The following is an 18,533-nucleotide window of genomic DNA, read 5'->3' as shown; positions in this document are numbered from 1 at the left end:
TGACAGTAGTGCGTGGGCTATGCCCTGGAATTTCAAGGATTGCATCCCATCTCTGGGACTGTGGTGATCCCTCGTATGCAAGAATTGGATCAAGAGGTCACCGCTCTGTTGGAAAAAGGTGCAATAGAGGTCGTGTCAAATCCAAACCGCCCCGTGTTCTATTCCCGGTATTTCCTGGAACCGAAACCGGATGGGGGTCAGCGCCCTATCTTGAACTTAAGGGCTCTGAACCTACATCTTGTTTACAAATGGTTTTGAATTCTGTCAGTACTGAACATCATGGCTATCCTCCACAAGGGCCTGTGGATGATCTCTTTGGACCTGAAGGACGCTTATTATCATGTGTCCATACGGCTGCAACATTGGCATTTCCTGAGGTTTCAGATAGGTGGGCTCACCTATCAATCCAAGGCGCTACCATTTGGCCTCACCAGAGCACCTCACGTGTTCACAAAGTGCCTGGCTCTGGTGGTGGCATTCCTGCAAGAACACGGCCTACAAGTCCTGCCATACTAGACGATTTGTTGATAGCGGCAAGTACCCCACAGGCAGCTTGAGAAGCCCTGAGCTTCATGGTCGATATCCTCCAAAGTTTGGGGTTCCAAATAAATTTCAAAAAGTCTCATTTGGAACCTACCTGGCGGATTCAGTTCATCGGGCTGATTTTCGACATGATGCTGGAAAAGGTCTTCCTTCCCATGGCCCGCATCGTGGCTCTCTAACAGCTAGTGGTCTCCTTTTTGGTGGGAGGCCCGCAAACTTTGTGCTCTGTGCAGCGCCTGTTGGGACACATGGAGTCCAGCATTTATGTTTTGCCTCATGCCCATCTTCGGATGAGGGTCATTCAGCAATGGTTTCTGGATGTGTTCGATCCTCTTCAGGATCCAGGTCATCTTCGGCGTGCGCCCCCTCCTTGGGTGAGGGCAACAGCCCAGTGGTGGACGAGTGTCCGGCATCTAAGCATTGGTGCCCCTTTCCAGGTGCCTCCTCACTCCCATATAGTCATGATGGATGTGTCGGAGTTTGGTTGGGGTGCTCACCTGGATGGCCTTCATCTGAGTGGGCACTGTTCTCCAGAGGAGCAGAACCATCACATCAATTACTTGGAGCTGTTGGCGATTTTCAATGCGCTCAAAAGGTTTCTGCCCCTGTTGCATGGGAGGTCGGTTCTTGTCTAGACCAACAACACATCAGTGAAAGCCTACCTGAACCGCCAGGGCGGTACTTCTTCAAGGAGTATTCTGGTGCTGTCCCTAGACCTGTGGTATTGGTGCTTGGACAATGGGGTGTCACCACAGGCAGTGCATATTCAGGGTGTCCTGAATGTGCAGGCTGATGCTCTGAGTAGACAGACCATGGTCTCCCACGAGTGGATGCTGCATCAGGGAGTTTTGAGGGACATCTTTGCAGACTGGGGTGTTCTGGCTCTGGAAATGTTCGCCTCGTAGGACAATACTCAGTGCCCCCTTTATTACTCCGGGGAGGCTTGGGGAGGGGTCTCTGGGGGATGCTTTCGTTCGTTCTTGGACAGACCAGCTCCTGTATATGTTTCCCTCATTCCCTTTCATTCCCAGGGTCCTGAACAAGTTGAGAGTGGATCAGGCCAGGGCTAATCCGATTGCCCCGTGGTGGCCCAGGAGACCCTGGTTTCCAACTCTGGAGTGCCTGGCACTCGACTGGGGGTGTCTCCCTGTTCAGACAGACCTGTTGTCACAGGAACAGGGGAGGGTGTTCAATCCCAAACGTTCAGTCCCTGCACCTAACTGCGTGGAGGGTCCTCCTGACTTCACCTTGAGACTGCAAGAGGTGTTGGTAGCAGCTAGGAAGCCGTCTACACCGAAGTCCTATGATCACAAGTGGACATGGTTCAGGTCCTTTGCAGACCTGCAGGGGTTTGATGTGAACAATCCGTTCATTCAAGACATTTGTCATTATCTTCTTTCCCTTAAGGAGTCTGGGTTGAAGCTTGCTTCTGTTAAAGTATATTTGGCTGCCATTGTGGCATGTTCTCCCTTGGACTGGGCCTCTTGGTTCAGAGAGCTGATGGTTAAAAATTTCCTTAAGGGTTTGACATACTTGTACCCCGATGACCCTGTTATGGCCCCGGCCTGGGATCTGTCGGTGGTTCTGGTTGGTCTTCTCAGGCCACCCTTCGAGCCTTTGGCTTCTATTGACCCTCGTCTATTGACTTGGAAGGTCGCCTTTTTGGTGGCAGTTACCTCCGCCAGGAGAGTTAGTGAGTTGCAGGCCCTGTGGACTGACCAACCATACCTGTAGTTCCATAAGGACAAGGTTGTACTCAGGCCGGATGTCAAGTTCCTGCCTAAAGTGGTGTCCATGTTTCATCGTTCGTCCCCACTCACTTTACCTGTGTTCTTTACAAATCCTTCATCGGATGTGGAGAGGCGGTTACACCGTTTGGCTGTACGTAGGGCTATGTCCTCTTATGTGCAGAGATCTTCTGAATGGAGGAAGTGCCCCTCCTTGTTTATCCTGTATGATGGGCCTAGAAAGGGACTTCAGGTATTGACTCAGTCCATGTCCAGGTGGATCATCTCCACTATTGAGTTGTGTTACCAGTTGGCACAAAAGCATTTACCTTCTACTGTAAAGGCTTACTCTGTGCGCTCTGTGGCGGCTTCTGTGGCCTTTTGGACACTATATGCCGCGCAGCTACTTGGGCTTCGCCTCATTCATTTATTCAGCATTATGCTATTGATGTTAGAGCACGTAATGATGCTGTATTTGGCAGGAGTGTCCTGCAGTCCATTTTCGGTTGATATGCCTGTCCTGATATAAAGCTTTTCCTGGTTATTTACCTATTGCCTCTGTTTTCCCGCCTCCATGGGTGCTTGCTTGTTATGAGCCCATTTGTGTGGAAGACAGAGACCACATCAAAGAACTACAGGTTACTCACCTGTAACGTTGGTTCTTCTAGTGGTCATCCGTACTTCTACACGCCCTCCCGTCCTCCCCGTTTGGGTCGCTGAAGCTTGACTCTGTGACTGAGGGGATGAGGAGTGGCGCAGCCGTATATAGCGGCTGGGAGTGGGGTTACTGCCAAAAGCAGGAGAAATTGAGCTTTCATTGTAGTCTCTGCGCAGGCGCATAGCCCATTTGTGTAGAATACAGATGACCACTAGAGGAACCAACGTTACAGGTGAGTAACCTGTAGTTACGGTTGCCGCCAACTTGTTTGGTGGCAACTCATGACCAGGCCTTCTCTGTGGCTACCCCAGGATTTTGGAATGCGTCCCCTGCTGAAATAAGAGCATCTCCTTCTCTGTTTGTTTTTAGGAGGACCCTGAAGACGTACCTATTTTCCCAGGCTTTTAACTGAAATCTGATTTTTAAATTTTAATCTGTTTTTATATATTGTGATTTGTATCTGTTTTATGAATTGTAAATGTTTTATATTTTATATTATGTTTTAATCTGTATACTGCCTAGAGATTTCTGTATTAGGCGGTATAAAAATTCAATACATAAATTCATACATACATACATACATACCAAAAGCAGGCCAGTAACCAAGTTGGTACTAGATGTTATAGCACAAGTGTGGTTAGGCTACTTGCTTGAAACTGCAGCTGGCAACTTCTCCTTTCCCTCTGTATATTACAGGTATCTTACCTTGATATACCCCTAAAACTATCTTAAGCTATATCTTAAAGATATTTTAAGCTATATTTTGTCATTTTAAATCTTCATTTTTAAAAAGGAAATATGTTCCTTTGAGCAACCTGTGGTGGCAGCAAGACAATGGGAGCTATGATTCTTTTGAAGTATTTTGCTTAGTAACTTGTAGCCTCTTTGACAGAGGAAAAGATGGCACTTCATGTGTTCAATTTAATGGATTTAAAAAGATGACAGTAACAAGTTATTAGAAATTAAATATCTAATTTTCAAGCTTGGTATTATAAACAGTAATTAAGTAGTTTGTAACATGACCCTGGTTCACTAAAATCAAAACTTCTGAATGTTTTGTTTGTGAAACATATCATAACTAGTCGTTTAGCCCGTTACATTAACGGGCGCTAGAAGAGTGGTGTTAGAAGAGCGCTAGAAGAGTTGCGCTAGAAGAGTTGGCCGCGGCTCCGGCCAGGCCCACTGCCGCCCGCGGCTCCGGCCGGGCCCACCACCCACCGCAGCTCCGGCCGGGCCTGCCACCCACCGCCGCCCGCGGCTCCGGCCGGGCCCACCGCCGCTGCCTGCGGCTCCGGCCGGGCCCACCACCCACCGCAGCTCCGGCCGGGCCCGCCGCCCGCAGCTCTGGCTGGGCCCGCCGCCTCCTCGCCTTACCCGGCCAGGCCCGCCGCCTCGGCTCCGCGGCCACCATGGCCACCCACAGCCTGGCCCGCTGGTTCTCCTGGGTGTGCCGCCAGGACCCATCAGGCTCCCCCTGTATACACGGACACCTTTACGCGTGCGCCACGCATGCGCAGAACACTTTCAAGAGACATGGTCGCAGGTACCTTAGGGTTTTATTATATAGGATATCACAGTTCCCTTGTAAAAAAAAACATAAGATGAATGGAAATATCTCCTCTTTTGAAAACAGCAAATAAAACTTCCATTAAGCCTTTTGAATCTCTAATGGAGAACTTCTAACAGGGTATCATGACTCTTTAAACAAAAATTCTGCTGAAACAGATTCTGTTTTCTAAAGAAATCCTTTGCCACAATATTGCATGTTCAGTCCCTTCATGTCTTAGTTTAGAAAAACCAAAAGATTAGCCTTTTCCAGGGGAATAAGCGGCTTAAATACATTATTTGCAGTGCAAACCTGTTCATGTTTACTTGGAAGGAAGACCCACTGTGTTTAACAGTACTTACTACCCAGGCAAGTGTGTATAGATCATTAATTTGGTTTATAGTGTTAATTCTTGTAATGGTGTACAATGTCAGCCAAAGCTTTTGACAGAAACAAAAAAATATGTATTTGGTTCCTTTTAGACAAGAAATAAACCCAGTGACTCAGCTTTATTTCCCAGTAGGGAATATTTAGGGAAGATTGTGATATTTTTCTGAAGAGGGCAGAGACTACACAATCTCTATACTTTTTCATCTTCCTTTACCTTCCAATGCAAAGCTTGCAGCTCAGAAGGGTTCCGTGTGGCTGTCTTTGGAGCCCATTGGTATCATACTTCTAATTAAGTAGAGGTAATAATCTGAGAACGAGTTTGGTTGCCCATCCCAAGCATCTTCTCCACAGTGCTTCATGATAGGGATGTGCAAATTGATTAGGGTACAAATTGATTTGGGTAATTTGGAGACCAAACAAATTACCCCTGTGGTCCATTGGCTAGGTAAGATCCAAATCGAATCACGCCTGATTCGATTTGAATCAGTTTGAGATTCAGATCCCTCCTATTAATTTCCCCAGATTCCCAGTCTTCTTCTTCTTCTTTTTTTTTTTAAAGCTAACCTCTAGACCTTGTAGAAGTGGAGTTATGGAGCAACATGTGTGGTCACTATTTTTCAAGTGTTTGGATTCTTTGGTGTATAACTTTCCCTCAATGAATCCCTATGAGGATTCGTTACACACCTTCATTTCTTCTATTCATTTTGACTGTCTTTTGAACAGTGGAACATAGGATCATAGGAAGCTGCCATATACTGAGTCAGACCATTGGTCTATCTAGCTCAGTATTGTCTTCACAGACTGGCAGCGGCTTCCCCAAGGTTGCAGGCAGGAATCTCTCTCAGCCCTATCTTGAAGATGCCAGGGAGGGAACTTGGAACCTTCTGATGCTCCAGAGTGGCTCCATCCCCTGAGGGGAATATCTTACAGTACTCACACTTCTAGTCTCCCATTCATTTGTAGCCAGAGCAGACCCTGCTTAGCTAAGGGGACAAGTCATGCTTGCTACCACAAGACCAGCTCTTCTCCCATGACAGTGCCAACTGTCAACTGCCATGTGCCAACTGCACCCCCCTCCCACCCACAAGGCAGTGGGGTACTACTCAGTTTATGTTCTAGGATGTTCTTCAAGTGTTTAGGCTCTTTGGTGTCTAATAACCTTTCCTCATAATGAATCCCTATGAGGATTCATTATACACCAAAGAGTCTAAACACATCAAAAATTCCTAAAATAAAAACTGAGTACCCAGCGGCCTGTGGGTTGGGGATAGTTGGAACATGGGATGCCACTAATTCCCTACCCCCACCTGCAAAGTATTGGGGTCAAAATGACAGAAGAAATGAAGGTGTGTAATGAAGACACCAAAGAATCTAAACACTTCAAAAATACCCCCCCCCCAATAAATTGAGTACCCCAGTGTGGGGGGGGGCAGGGTGTAGTTGACACATTACAGTTGACAGTTGGCACTGTCCAGTGATAGTCAACATGAACAGAAGAAACGAAGAAGTATGATGAATCTTCATAGGGATTCATTATGAGGAAAAGTTATTAGACACCAAAGAATCTGAACACTTGAAAAATAAAGACCGCACATTTTGCTCCATAACTCCACTTATACAAAGGCTAGAGCTTAGCTTTCTTTTTTAATGAAAGCTGGGGATCCGTGTTAGGGTTAGGAGATGGCGACATCGAATCTCGATTATTTCCTATGGCGGAAATGTTCAAAATCAGTAAAAACTAAAATAATTCATTAAATATCAACCAAATGTCCCACTGCCTTGAAATTTGGGTGTTCGGTGGCACCCATGGGGACTTACCTACCACCCAAATTTGGTTCACCTAGGACCTTGTTAAGTGGTCCGAATCGATCCAAATCCGAAGCAAAGCAAATACAAATCGAATCTGGGGTGATGGGGGGGTAGATTTGGACAGAAAACAAAATCAGGGGTGATTTAGGCACAAATTAAATAAAAAAAATTTATTTGTGCACATCCCTACTTCATGAGGCATTGGTTCAAAAGCAATATAACACTTAGAAGAGTTGAATCTTAATCTTGCATATGTTATATTCTTATCCATTAGGAAAGGCAATCAGGAAGTAATGAATTCCTATACTCCTAAATTACTTTCTTCTGATACTAGGAGGCAATGAGTTATTTCCTTTCCCTGTAGTTCCTGCCACCTTGCACAGGGAATAGGTCTGTTATAGTTCTTCCTTTTGCAAGGTTAGACAAATTAAAAACAATATCTTTCCAGAGATCACACTAGGTTTCTGTCATTCAAAATGACCCCCAAGGTGATCACATGTGGTTTAAAAAGAAAGCAAACTAAACATGGGAAACAGTCTTCTCTAGTTGGTTTAAATGGAAAAGAGCATGAAGCACTCAAAGTGGGAGGGAGAATGGGGAACGTCATAGATTTATAACCATTTTATTTGTGAAAGCAATGGTCGTACTCTCTCTCTCTCTCATATATTTTTCCTTTCTTTTAAAATTAATCATTTTGATCACATCACTTTGTATTCATTTTAATTGATGACATAGTTTAAAAGGATTACTAATATTTTGTTAAAGAAGTGATAATGTTTAATAAAATGATAATGTTTAATAAAATATCAAACAATATTTTAATATTGGGAACCCAAACGATAGTAAACTAAAATGTTATTTTCCTATCGTCTTTCAGGCAACATTTCCAGGTTAAAAATACATGCAGGCTTTTTCCTCCTGATGTAATGAAATACTATTCAGTATTTCAGTGAATAATATTACCATTTGGAACTTTGTTTCTTTATAGAACCCACTGGACTGGTGACATTTACAAGGCAGTGTTTACAAGAATTTCCAGACTGGGAAAGGTAAGTAAAAATGCCTCATATGAAACTGCTTTGTTTTGGTTGTGGCAACTTTTCCCAAATCCCAGTAATATTAAGAAGCCACCTTTCTCTTCTACCTTGATTTCGATGTTCCACTAAAATTCTGAAACCCAGGTGCCAAAGCAATAGCATCAGAAAAGGGTTTTCTTAAAATAAAATGAAATGAAATGAAATGAAATAAAATAAAATAAAAATTTGAAGAAACTATAGCACTACATTTTAAGTCTTCATTTTTCACTGATAGTCAATTTGTTATGCTAATGAACTATGGCTAGTCTTTGGTTAGGGTATTTGACTATCTTCGTGAAAGTTTTGGGTTCAAATGTTCTCAGAATCAATGACGATCTTCAGATTATCCAGGTACACAGGATGATATCCAAAGCATTCAGACATAATGATGACCATACAAACACTTGATTTTTATTTATTTTTTTGGCCAAATTCCACAAAAAGGGGAACAACCTGCACCCAATTTCATTTCATTTCAGAAATGGCTTGAGGTGTTTTTTTAATTAAAAAAATCAAAATCTCAGATTAACAAGAAACATGAAACTTTGCTCTATAACTTCAAATTTGGCCTTAATTTATCTCCTACTGTACACTGTTTTTGCAGGTGAGCTCATTTGGTTGTTTGGAATACTTGTGTTTTAATTAGTAAAGCTAATTTCAGAACCCAAAGATATTATCTCTTAGTTCCTCTTCGGAGCCTAGTTAAACTTTTGGTGTCTGCATACAATTCACTTTTTTATTTACATATGTCCTTAGCTTACCTAAGATGACAAATGTAATTTATTTTTTTAACCAAATAGGGAGCAGAATGACAAATGTTATGCTGTATCTTGCAAAGAGCATAAAACAAATGTCTTCATCTTGCAACTATCCTCTGGTTAATGGATGATAGATGGATGGCCAAACTCTAAAGGGCACATAGGAGATGCCATTTTGGAAGGCATTTCTTAATGAAAGTTGTTATTCATGATGGGAATTGACATTGCATTCCCTTGTTGCTCATTGCTTGAGTAATCTTGTTTTGCTTCTTACAAAAATATTGGTTTCTGGAGATAATGATGGCACAGTCAATTGTAAGAGATTTTTTTCCTGTATGGAAACATTCCACTTGTGCATTTGTAAATGTGTGCACGCGCATGTGTACAAACACACACATACACCAGACTGAGAAAAGTTAACATGTGCCATTGGTTGGAGCAGACTGCTTTTAAAAGGAAGCCTACAAGGATATCTGCATGTTAATAACTGGATAATATTAACATATGCTTCCTATTAAATGAAGTGAGCAAAAGCAGCCAAATAGATTCATTCTGAAAGCATTTGGCTGCTTTTGCTCACTAAGTTTAATAGGTTACTTTTCATTTTTTATTTCTCCTTGAAATGACTAATGTGTGAATAAATGCTGATGCACTCGTTCTGTTCAAAAATGGTTTTATGAATACTGTTCATGTCTCCTGTTAGTATTTGGTCTTGTTCGAGGGAGACAAAATGAGGGTTCTAGTGACAATATATCAATAGTGGAATGTGACTCATGCATCTTAATTTCAGCTAGTTTCTTGTCTGTTTAGTTTTACTGTAAAATGCTTTAATGTGCCAGTAATACCACTTTATTCAGAATAATAATATATTTCTCATGTAAAATGGACACTGAATCAAAAAGTTTAACATTATCATCAAAAGATCAAATAGAGAAAGTTTTACACCTTATAATATTTGTTTTTAAATAAACAAAATGGGACCAAGTTGAATGAAAACATGAAAAGCTGGTTTAAATGCCTTGTTTAAGCAGAAATGAAAAATGTGACTGTTTTAAATTTTAAATCATCAACCATTTAAATATCAAAATAAGTACTGTACTAATTAAGAATCCTTCATTAAGAATTCTGGGTGTTTTTGCAGACTCAGTATTAATGTTCTGAATCAACAGTAGGTTTTATCTGTGCTAAGAACTCGCTTTCTGTAGTGGCAGCTTGTGGACTTGATCTGTAAAGTACTATGACTTTGTACAGACATTGTACAGTGGTGGCAGACCTCTTACCTGAATTTGCAACATGTTACAGTTGGGTTTTTTAATATTCCGTATTCTCACCATAAGTACTATTATATTTAATTTCTGTGTATGTATATTTGATTGATTACAGAACTCAGAAAAAGCTGTCCAGATTGCATGTAACGTATGAAGGTACTATTGAAAGCAATGGGCATGGGATGTTACAGGTAAGAGTAGAAATTGATAGAGGTTTGTGCTAAGCTTGTACTAAGCTATGGTCTCTCAGGCATCTTCGCAGAATCATTCATTTGTGCCCTAGGTTGTGTGAAAGTAGCAAGCCGTTATGCAATATAACAGGAACAGCAGAATGGATTGATCTGACAGCCTTAACATTATCTTGTTGTCTCCAGCTCACCTTGCTTTCCATGTGTGCCCTGTTCAAAAATATGTGGATTGACGATCATAAGACCTGGATAGCTTCAGGTTCTTAAGGTCAGACAGTGATTGAAAAGTGACAGGAAAAGTGCTTCCGAGGTATGAAAGTGACAGGCTGCCAATTTTCTGTTTTGTTTTGTTGTGGAAGTGATGTTACTGTGCCCCAGCTGGTGACCAGTTCAGCAGTTCAGGAGGCTTTGTCTGCTTTAGTGAAATTGTTTTGGTATGGGAGCCAGTCGGCTAAAACAGACTGATAAGAAGGCTCTGTCTTCCATATCTACAAGCAAGTTTTGTTTTGTTAAGCTGCAAGGGAGCTGGATTTTAAAGTGTGTATATAAAGCACTGTGACTTGTATTTGTTTCACTAACTTTCTATTAGTAACTCGGTTTATTGTCCTCTTTGGATTTAGAATCTAATTCATAGTCCCCATGAAGCCAGAGCAATAAGATTCCTGCCAGTCTCGATGTCTTGGGCACAATCTTCTGGAATGCTTTTCTGCACATGCCTTCTTGCAATAAATAAGTTGCTACTGTGCTTCTGTGTTTTAGATTTACTGTAACAAGGCTTGCACAAGGGAGTTTTTCAGAAGATTGTGCCCATAGACTACTTGGTCTCCTTGTTTCTCCTGTTTGCATGACAACGGAAGATACTAGTGTTCACCTTTTAAAGATTCATTTGCATTGCAGTGGGGCTGCACAATCTGAACCAGTAATTATGTGATTTAGAAAGGATAGGAAATTCTACTGTCAAAAGAATGTTTTGGGCCGCATGTATCTTTGATAGGGGAGTGGCCTAGAAAGCAAGCTCTAGAATCCTCCAGAAAAGAACAATAGTTTTAATCAGAGCAGTCTTCCTGGAAGAGAGAATGTGACAGTTCCCTTCCCTGTCCTGTGAAGGCAATCCATGTAGGGAACAAAAGCTAGTGCATGGGGCCCATCTGCAAGTGGAGGAGATCCCTGCATGAGTACAGCTTTCCTTGGAGCAGCTGCTGCCAGTCTGTGTAGACAGTATCTGACCTAGATGGACTAGGTATATGGCAGCTTCCTATGTTCCTACGAAGCACATTCACATGAACAGTTAGGATACAACTTGAGGCTTTTGGGGCATGTTGCCAGAGCAATATGCCTAAAGACATGCACGCAGCACACATCCGGAGGAGTGGCTCATACCAATAGTGAAATCCATGTAATTCATAGTACAACATGAAGTCTATTAAATATAATAAAGACTGCATGTAATAATTTTTTTGCAGTGTTAAAAAATGGGAAGTAGAATTTGCCTTTTGATTTTTTCTTTTTTAATCAAAGGTTAGTGGAATATATGTGCAAATATTAGTTGTGCTGTTGGTTTGTTGCTAGTAGCCCGTATAGCCGCATGATCTCATTACTGCTTTCGTTATATTGCCTCCCCTACCATTTGCTCCACTAGTTCATTGATTTATTATCATGAAATAGATTAGTTAGGTTTTCAGAAAAGAGACTGTGCCAGCCTTTTGTGCTCATACAGCAGCCTGTGCAATAGAGTTTTGAGCTTGATTAGGATCTTTGGGCACTGCTGCAGTATGCAGGATGAATGTAATTAGACAGCAGTTGATATATTTATAGCTGATGACCGAAATACTAATGCTGCTCAGGTAATGGCTTCCAATAAAGGGGAGGAAGGGAGGACCTCTTCATTAGAATACTATTGAAAGGCTACACCCATTTCTTCTGTGACTTTGGGCGATATCTTTTTCTTATTCAATCTGGAGCTGGGGTCTTTATAACTAACACTCATAAAGGAGCCAATGGCCTAATCTATCCTGGCATATTTTCTGGCATACCTTTCCTTGAAACGCAAGCCCATTTTCTAATGATATGAATATTTTCTTCTGACGCACACCTTTCTAGTTTTGTTATACTTGAAGAGCTTGAAAATGCATTAAAATCAAGATGCATGTTAACATCATGAAGCAATATTAATTCTTTTCCCAAGCTACTAAAAATGGAGCCCTTGAGGGAAGGAGGGAAAATATTGTTATGCATTTGGTGTAGTGTATAAATTTGCATTGAATGCACCCAGAACAGTCTTACTTAAGAGATGTGATTGTCAGTCCCATTTCAGCTACTTGGCTTTCTGATCCTGCATAAACAGAACAAATCCCTCTACTTGGACAAACTCAGATGAAATATTAAAAAGAGCACTCTCCTGAGTTTTACGCATGAGACATGTGGAGCAGTGCTTCAACAACAGATGTCTTCCAACATTTTATTGCAGCTTTCATTGTCTTTTAAACAGTTCAGTCATTTACTTTTCTCTTATGTTGTTTATGACATTTCCAAATTTGAAAGGTTTAAATTTAGTAGTTCATTCTAGGTTTGCGATCTTTTTCCCATACCAAAAAACCCCTATAAAGAATTACGAATACAGCTAATATTTATATACAGTACTGCTTTTCAACAAAAGTCCCTAAAGCGGCTTACATAGATAGAAATATGTAAAATGGCCAATTATGTACTGGGTCAGGCAAAAGACACTTTAAAGGTGTAGAGTGTACTTTAGAGTGTACATGAAGTACACAAAGCAATTATTTTAAATGACTATATATGTATTCTGCATGCTATTTAATACAAAAAGCAAAGAGCATGTCGCTTGTCATTGTCTAGCAATATGTCCCTTGCTTCATGAATAACAGCTCTCATCCCCTTCAGGTGTCTTCAGTCATATCACAGAAAATTCAAAGTAACTGAAATCTCTTTAGATTGAAAAGTGCTGATAGAATTCAATTACTGAGTTAAGTATGCTCTAGGGTAGGTAGCTGATGGCCAAGTTATATATTGCATCAAAGAATATTTTATCAAGGTAGCTTAAAATATAAATAGTCTGAACTGACAAACAGTGGCTCTTAGGACCACTTTAGGTTTTACATGCTAGCAAACAGCATGTTTGCCATTGCATGTACAGGAGACTGGAAGCTGTTGTCTCTGGCTCCCTGGTACATGTATCTCTATGATACACATGAGCAGAAACATGTACTTGCTATGTGCATACACCAGAGTTTTATAGAAACATGCACAATATTTGGAGTGTGAGTGTGCCTGTTTTTTGTTTTGCTTTGTTTTTTTAAGATAATGCATCCTTGGATCCCATGTATTTTTATAAAATGTGAGGAACCTGGGATCAAGCAGGAGTCTTCATCTGCCTCCTAGCCTGAAATGATCCCCTGTTCAATAAGAATCCATAAAAATGGTAGCATATTTCATTGATTGATTGATTAGATGTATAACGTGCCTTTTGATCAAAAGGCCCTCAAGGCAATTTACAAAAGATTATAATAATACAACCACAATTTAGAACAAACATGCATGCACATGATCCAGTGGTCAATGGCAGAGGTCAGTGTGCTTCCTTTCATGTCTACAGTTTCTGGGCAACTGACAGTTGAAGCACACCATTCCAAAACAGACATTGAATAGATTTCTTTTTGGTGTGCTCTAGATACTTAGATATACTTTTGTTTTATAAACTCAAACATCCATTTACTTGGTCAGAACATTTAATTGTATAAATAGGTACAAATCCCAAGGTAATTTAGAGTTTAATTAATACAAATAGGTTTATTCCTAGGAATTCCACCTGGAGTTCAAAACATTAAAAGAAAGAATTCTATAATGCTCTCTGCCCCATGAGTGTAGCTTCCATATTTGCATTAGTTACAGAATTTTTTGAGTTAGTTTATTTTCAAAACCAGATCAAAAGGCTTAGGAAAGCCTATGTCCTCAAGCACAAGCTGTTAGGTAACAAAAGAAGCAGTAAATAAGCAACTTATCCTGTAACAGTAGACCTTGGGCATCCTAGGGAATCTCCTGGGCAATTTCATCCCCACCTTCCTATTAGGGAATGAAATGAGAATTACCTATCTATTGTGCCATGAACTAATGAATATATTTTAAAATGTAATGATGTCATCAAGTGGGGATTGTAAAAAGCCAATTGGAAAAGCCCAGTTTAAGATCACTTTCTCATTGTCTGTGCTAATTTAAATTATTGGGTTACAGGAAAACCTCGTTATTTGCAGAGGTTCCATTCTTCACCTACTACCGCGAGTAACAGAACCGTGGATAACGGCGTATTGTTCCTATAGGAAATGGGGGGTTAGGTTCCAGGAAGGAGGAAAAGTGCTTTAAAAGCACCCCTCCCCAAAAAAACCACTGAAAAAACACGGCATTGTGTACTGTGCTCCATGTGTGGATATTTGGGTTTTAACTCTTTTGTATCTGTGGATATTGAAAATGGGTGTTCATCAGACACCACATGGATATGTGGAACCCCAAATAGCAGTTCTATGAATAATGAAGTTCTCCTATATATCTCTAGTACTTATGTTTGTGGAAGAGGTTTTGTTTGCACAAGGGGCAAAGGGTGATTTCCACAGGCTGCCCTTTCCCTCTGTAACCCCTTCCTCCCCTTAAATGTTTGTGGGCAAAAACCAGAGAACCACAACTAAACATGAAAAATGAGTGTGTGAAGCAGATATTTACATTATTGAGGGAAAGGGAATGGGAAAGTATTTGAATGCCCGGTAACCTCATCAAAATGTTTCTGTCAGGTTGATTTTGCTAATCGCTTTGTTGGAGGTGGCGTCACTGGTGCAGGACTTGTGCAAGAAGAAATTCGCTTCTTAATCAATCCAGAATTGATTGTATCTCGTCTCATTACTGAAGCCCTGGATCATAATGAATGTCTAATTATCACAGGTTAGTTTTTGTAAACCTCATGCATGTAAAATGTGCTTATTCTTCATGTGAAAGCAGTGCAAACAGAAATTTGGTTCACAGTACTGGTCAAAAGACAGCAATCTTCTGGTTCGCAGTGCTGGTCAAAAGACAGCAATCCAGTATACATATTTACTGAATGAGTCCTAAGTAAACTTATATAGATGACAAGATGCCCTTTTTGTACTGGAACTTAGCCAGCCTGTGGGAAAATACACTATATAAATACACAAATATGTCTGAATTTTACAGCACTTGTATCTAAATGGGAAATAGCTCTAAAAACGAAATTGCATCAACTGGGCATGTCCCAAAAAAACCTTATAGGGAGAGGTTTAGATCAGGCGATACGTTTTGTTAGGCAACAACTATTGGACATAGATCTGCAAGAGGAGTCTGCTCGACTACCAAGCGGAATCTATATACGCTCTCAAAACTTCAGCCACAAACCGGCTGAATATTTAGATCATATGTTTTTACCTAAGTTTAGGAGAGCATTGACCCTTGCTTGTTTGAATGCCCTTCCCTCTGCACTTCTAGACGGGAAATATAAACAAGTTCCATACGCATTGTGTCGCCCTTGTGGCTTGGGATATAGAGTCAGTTCTTCATGTTATTCTGTATTGTCAGTTTTATAGGGATGCTTGTATTAAGTTTATTGCTCCTCTCTTAAAGAACCATCCTGGCCATACAGACCTCAAACCTTCCATTTAAGTTGAGAGTTGAGGTGCATACATTAAGATGATTACCTTAACTTCCTCACCTCACAAAAACACGAAAGTCTTGTAAAGTCATATGTTATGCTGGCCTTACAAATGAGGTTCCATAGACCTATATCTTTTCTTGATCTTTCAGCTCAAGATTTGGCTAGAGAGAGAGATGCACCCAAACAGAAATTCATCAATTGCAGCATCCCCAAGAAACACACCTAATTCATTTTGCCTGATGCATCTCTACAAGGCACAGTGCTTTCCCAAAAATGCCGTTTGCTTTTTAAAAAATACGTTATTTTTTTCTTTTTCTGTGGCTTCATAATGGAGCAACTGATAACAGGCTATATTAGGAATAGCAACCATTTATTAGTTCCAGAGTATATAGGAAGCTGCCTTATGCCAATTCAGACTATTGTTCCATCTTGCTTAATGTGTCTACACTGACTGGAAGTAATAGGAGCCTTTCCCAGCCCTACCTGGAGATGCCAGGGATTGAACCTGGGACCTTCTGCATGCTAAGCAGAGGCTCTACCATTGAGCTACAGCTCCATCCCCTAATGGTTATTTCATTTGTAGTAGTATATATGTGCATCAGTTCAAGCTGGGGATTGTGGTCTGCTGTGGTGCACTATTGCCCTTCCTTTTTCTTCTCATTCCTTTTCAGATCATGGGAACACTTTAGATTAGTGGTGTAATTCAATTAAAGGTTTTTAAGGAATGTCATTGAAAGCATCTGCCCATGCTATCACATAGAGCCTCAGAGATATAAATTGATGAATCACTATCACAGCCCTTTGTAACATGATTAATTCATTCATCCTCCTCCATTATGCTTAGATCTCTTCCTGAGTGCATATGAAGGAGGTACCTTCCATTTTGCCAAAAGGAAGTTGACTGCTATTTGTTATAGGATTCAGAGAACCAGAAAGCTTAGTAGGATGCTTGATTCAGAGAGACATTGCATAGGGGAGCACCTGTTGTTAGTAGCCTGTAGGAATTTCCAATAGCTCCATTCCTGCAGCATTTTATAGTATTGAGGTTCTATTGTATATAATTAGATTTGAGTATATATTTGAAATGGATGGTCATTAGAAACTGCTATATAAACATGGCGAGAGGTCAGGATACCCTTACAGGATTTGAAAAATGATGACAGTATATATGTTCTACCTGTTCTAGATGGGGTCACACTTCCCCAAAAGGAACAGGTTCGCAGTCTGGGAGTACTTCTGGATTCACATCTCTCCCTAGTTTCTCAGGTTGAGGCAGTGGCTAGGAGTGCTTTCAATCAGCTTCGGCTGATAGGCCAGCTGTGACCGTTTCTCGAGATCAGTGACCTCAGGACAGTGGTACATTTGTTGGTAACCTCCAGACTTGACTTCTCTAATGAGCTCTACGTGAGGCTGCCTTTGTACATAGTCCGGAAACTTCAGCTGGTTCAGAATGCGGCAGCCAGGTTGATCTCTGGGTCATCTTGGAGAGACCACATTACTCCTTTACTGATGGAGCTACACTGGCTGCCAATAGGTTGCCAGACAAAATCCATGTGCTAGTTATAACTTATAAAGCCCTAAACGGCTTAGGCCCTGGGTATCTAAGAGAACGTCTTCTTCACTACGAGCCCCACTGCCCATTGAGGTCTTCTGAGGAGGTTCGTCTCCAGTTACCGCCCACTTGTTTGGAGGCTACATAGAGACAGGCCTTCCCGGTTGCTGCCCCGAGATTGTGGAATGCGCTCCCTGCTGAGATACAATCCTCCCCATCTCAGGCAATTTTTAAAAAAACACCTGAAAACCCATCTTTTCATCTAATCTTTCTCAGCTTCCTAAATTTTTAGGTTTTAATTTCTGGTTTATTTTTAAATTGTTAAATTGTTTTTAGTTTTTGTATATGTTTTAATCTTGTTTTATGCTATTGTTAACCGCCCAGAGATGAAAGTTTGGGGCGGTGTACAAATTTGATAAATAAAAAATATGCACAAGCATGCAAGCGAATGTTCAACAATGGTCCATAAGAAGAAGTGTCTTGAGGTTTAGCATTTACAAATGTCCTTCATGTTTTGGTTTCAAAACAGCATAATAAGGAGTGACTAAAGAAGGATCTGAGATGCAGTGAGCCTTATATATTGCTTGCCAAAGGTCAAAGCTCAGTTGATTGCCATGTGTTGATTTATGGTCCTGAGAAGAGGGAGAGAGAGAGAGAGAGAGAGCTCATAATCTGTTTCATGGGCAAAGCAAACAGTTTTTAGGTCTTCCAAGCTGTTCTCCTTCAAGAATAGATGCTTTTATTTCTGGGGTACATACAAACAAACAAGGGTAGCAGTCTTTTTCATTTTTTCAGTGCACTTTACTTTATTACAGTGCTTTCTAATTAATAACTGTGATGTGATGTTCTGCCCCCTTAATGGAAACTGCCATTTCATCATCCTCATTTGATTCTTGGCTTTCTTCCGTGCTTAGACGAGTCTCTGCTGTGTGCAACTATCTCCCTGATAAATTACATTCTTTCATTGATGCATCTTGACTCAGTGGCCTAATGGATGTAACTGTGCTGCTGAAATTTGCAGAGGAGATTCAGAAATTGATATGAAATTAGATTTGTTGCAGTTGTCCAGCATCTGCTGGAGATCATCACAGTAACTAATATGAAACTGGTCATACAAAAGTACAAGCAGACATTTCCCAGCCTCCCAAGAAGTCAGAGGAATTACAGGGTTAGGCTTCTGTTTGTCTTCTAGTGCTTTTTGCTTTGATAGCTGCAAAGATCATTTAAAAATTTATCATTAGTCTGTGGGCTACAGTTAACTACATGGGTCTAAAATGAAATGAAACATAATATGTATATTTATATGAATCTGGTAGACATCAAACTGCAGTTTGATGGGCATGTTGT

General features: G+C 40.9%; 1 protein-coding gene and 1 non-coding gene across 3 annotated transcripts in view; one reads left to right on the top strand and one right to left on the bottom strand.

Annotated features, from left to right (window-relative positions):
- The window catches only part of PARG (poly(ADP-ribose) glycohydrolase), a 137,222-nt gene that overhangs the window by 89,346 nt on the left and 29,343 nt on the right, over positions 1-18,533 (top strand). For both annotated transcript variants that reach the window (XM_053310873.1, XM_053310872.1), the window contains 3 exons: positions 7,662-7,722; positions 9,891-9,966; positions 14,763-14,910. In XM_053310873.1, coding sequence (XP_053166848.1) covers positions 7,662-7,722; positions 9,891-9,966; positions 14,763-14,910 — 285 coding nt within the window. The remainder of the gene's footprint in view (positions 1-7,661; positions 7,723-9,890; positions 9,967-14,762; positions 14,911-18,533) is intronic.
- TRNAA-AGC (transfer RNA alanine (anticodon AGC)) lies at positions 16,119-16,190 on the bottom strand. The gene has a single exon. It is a non-coding gene; the product is annotated as a tRNA-Ala (tRNA).

This window comes from Hemicordylus capensis, chromosome 3, assembly GCF_027244095.1.
Source record: "Hemicordylus capensis ecotype Gifberg chromosome 3, rHemCap1.1.pri, whole genome shotgun sequence".
NCBI classification, from domain to species: Eukaryota; Metazoa; Chordata; class Lepidosauria; order Squamata; family Cordylidae; genus Hemicordylus; species Hemicordylus capensis.
This window is presented reverse-complemented; position numbering and strand designations above follow the sequence as displayed.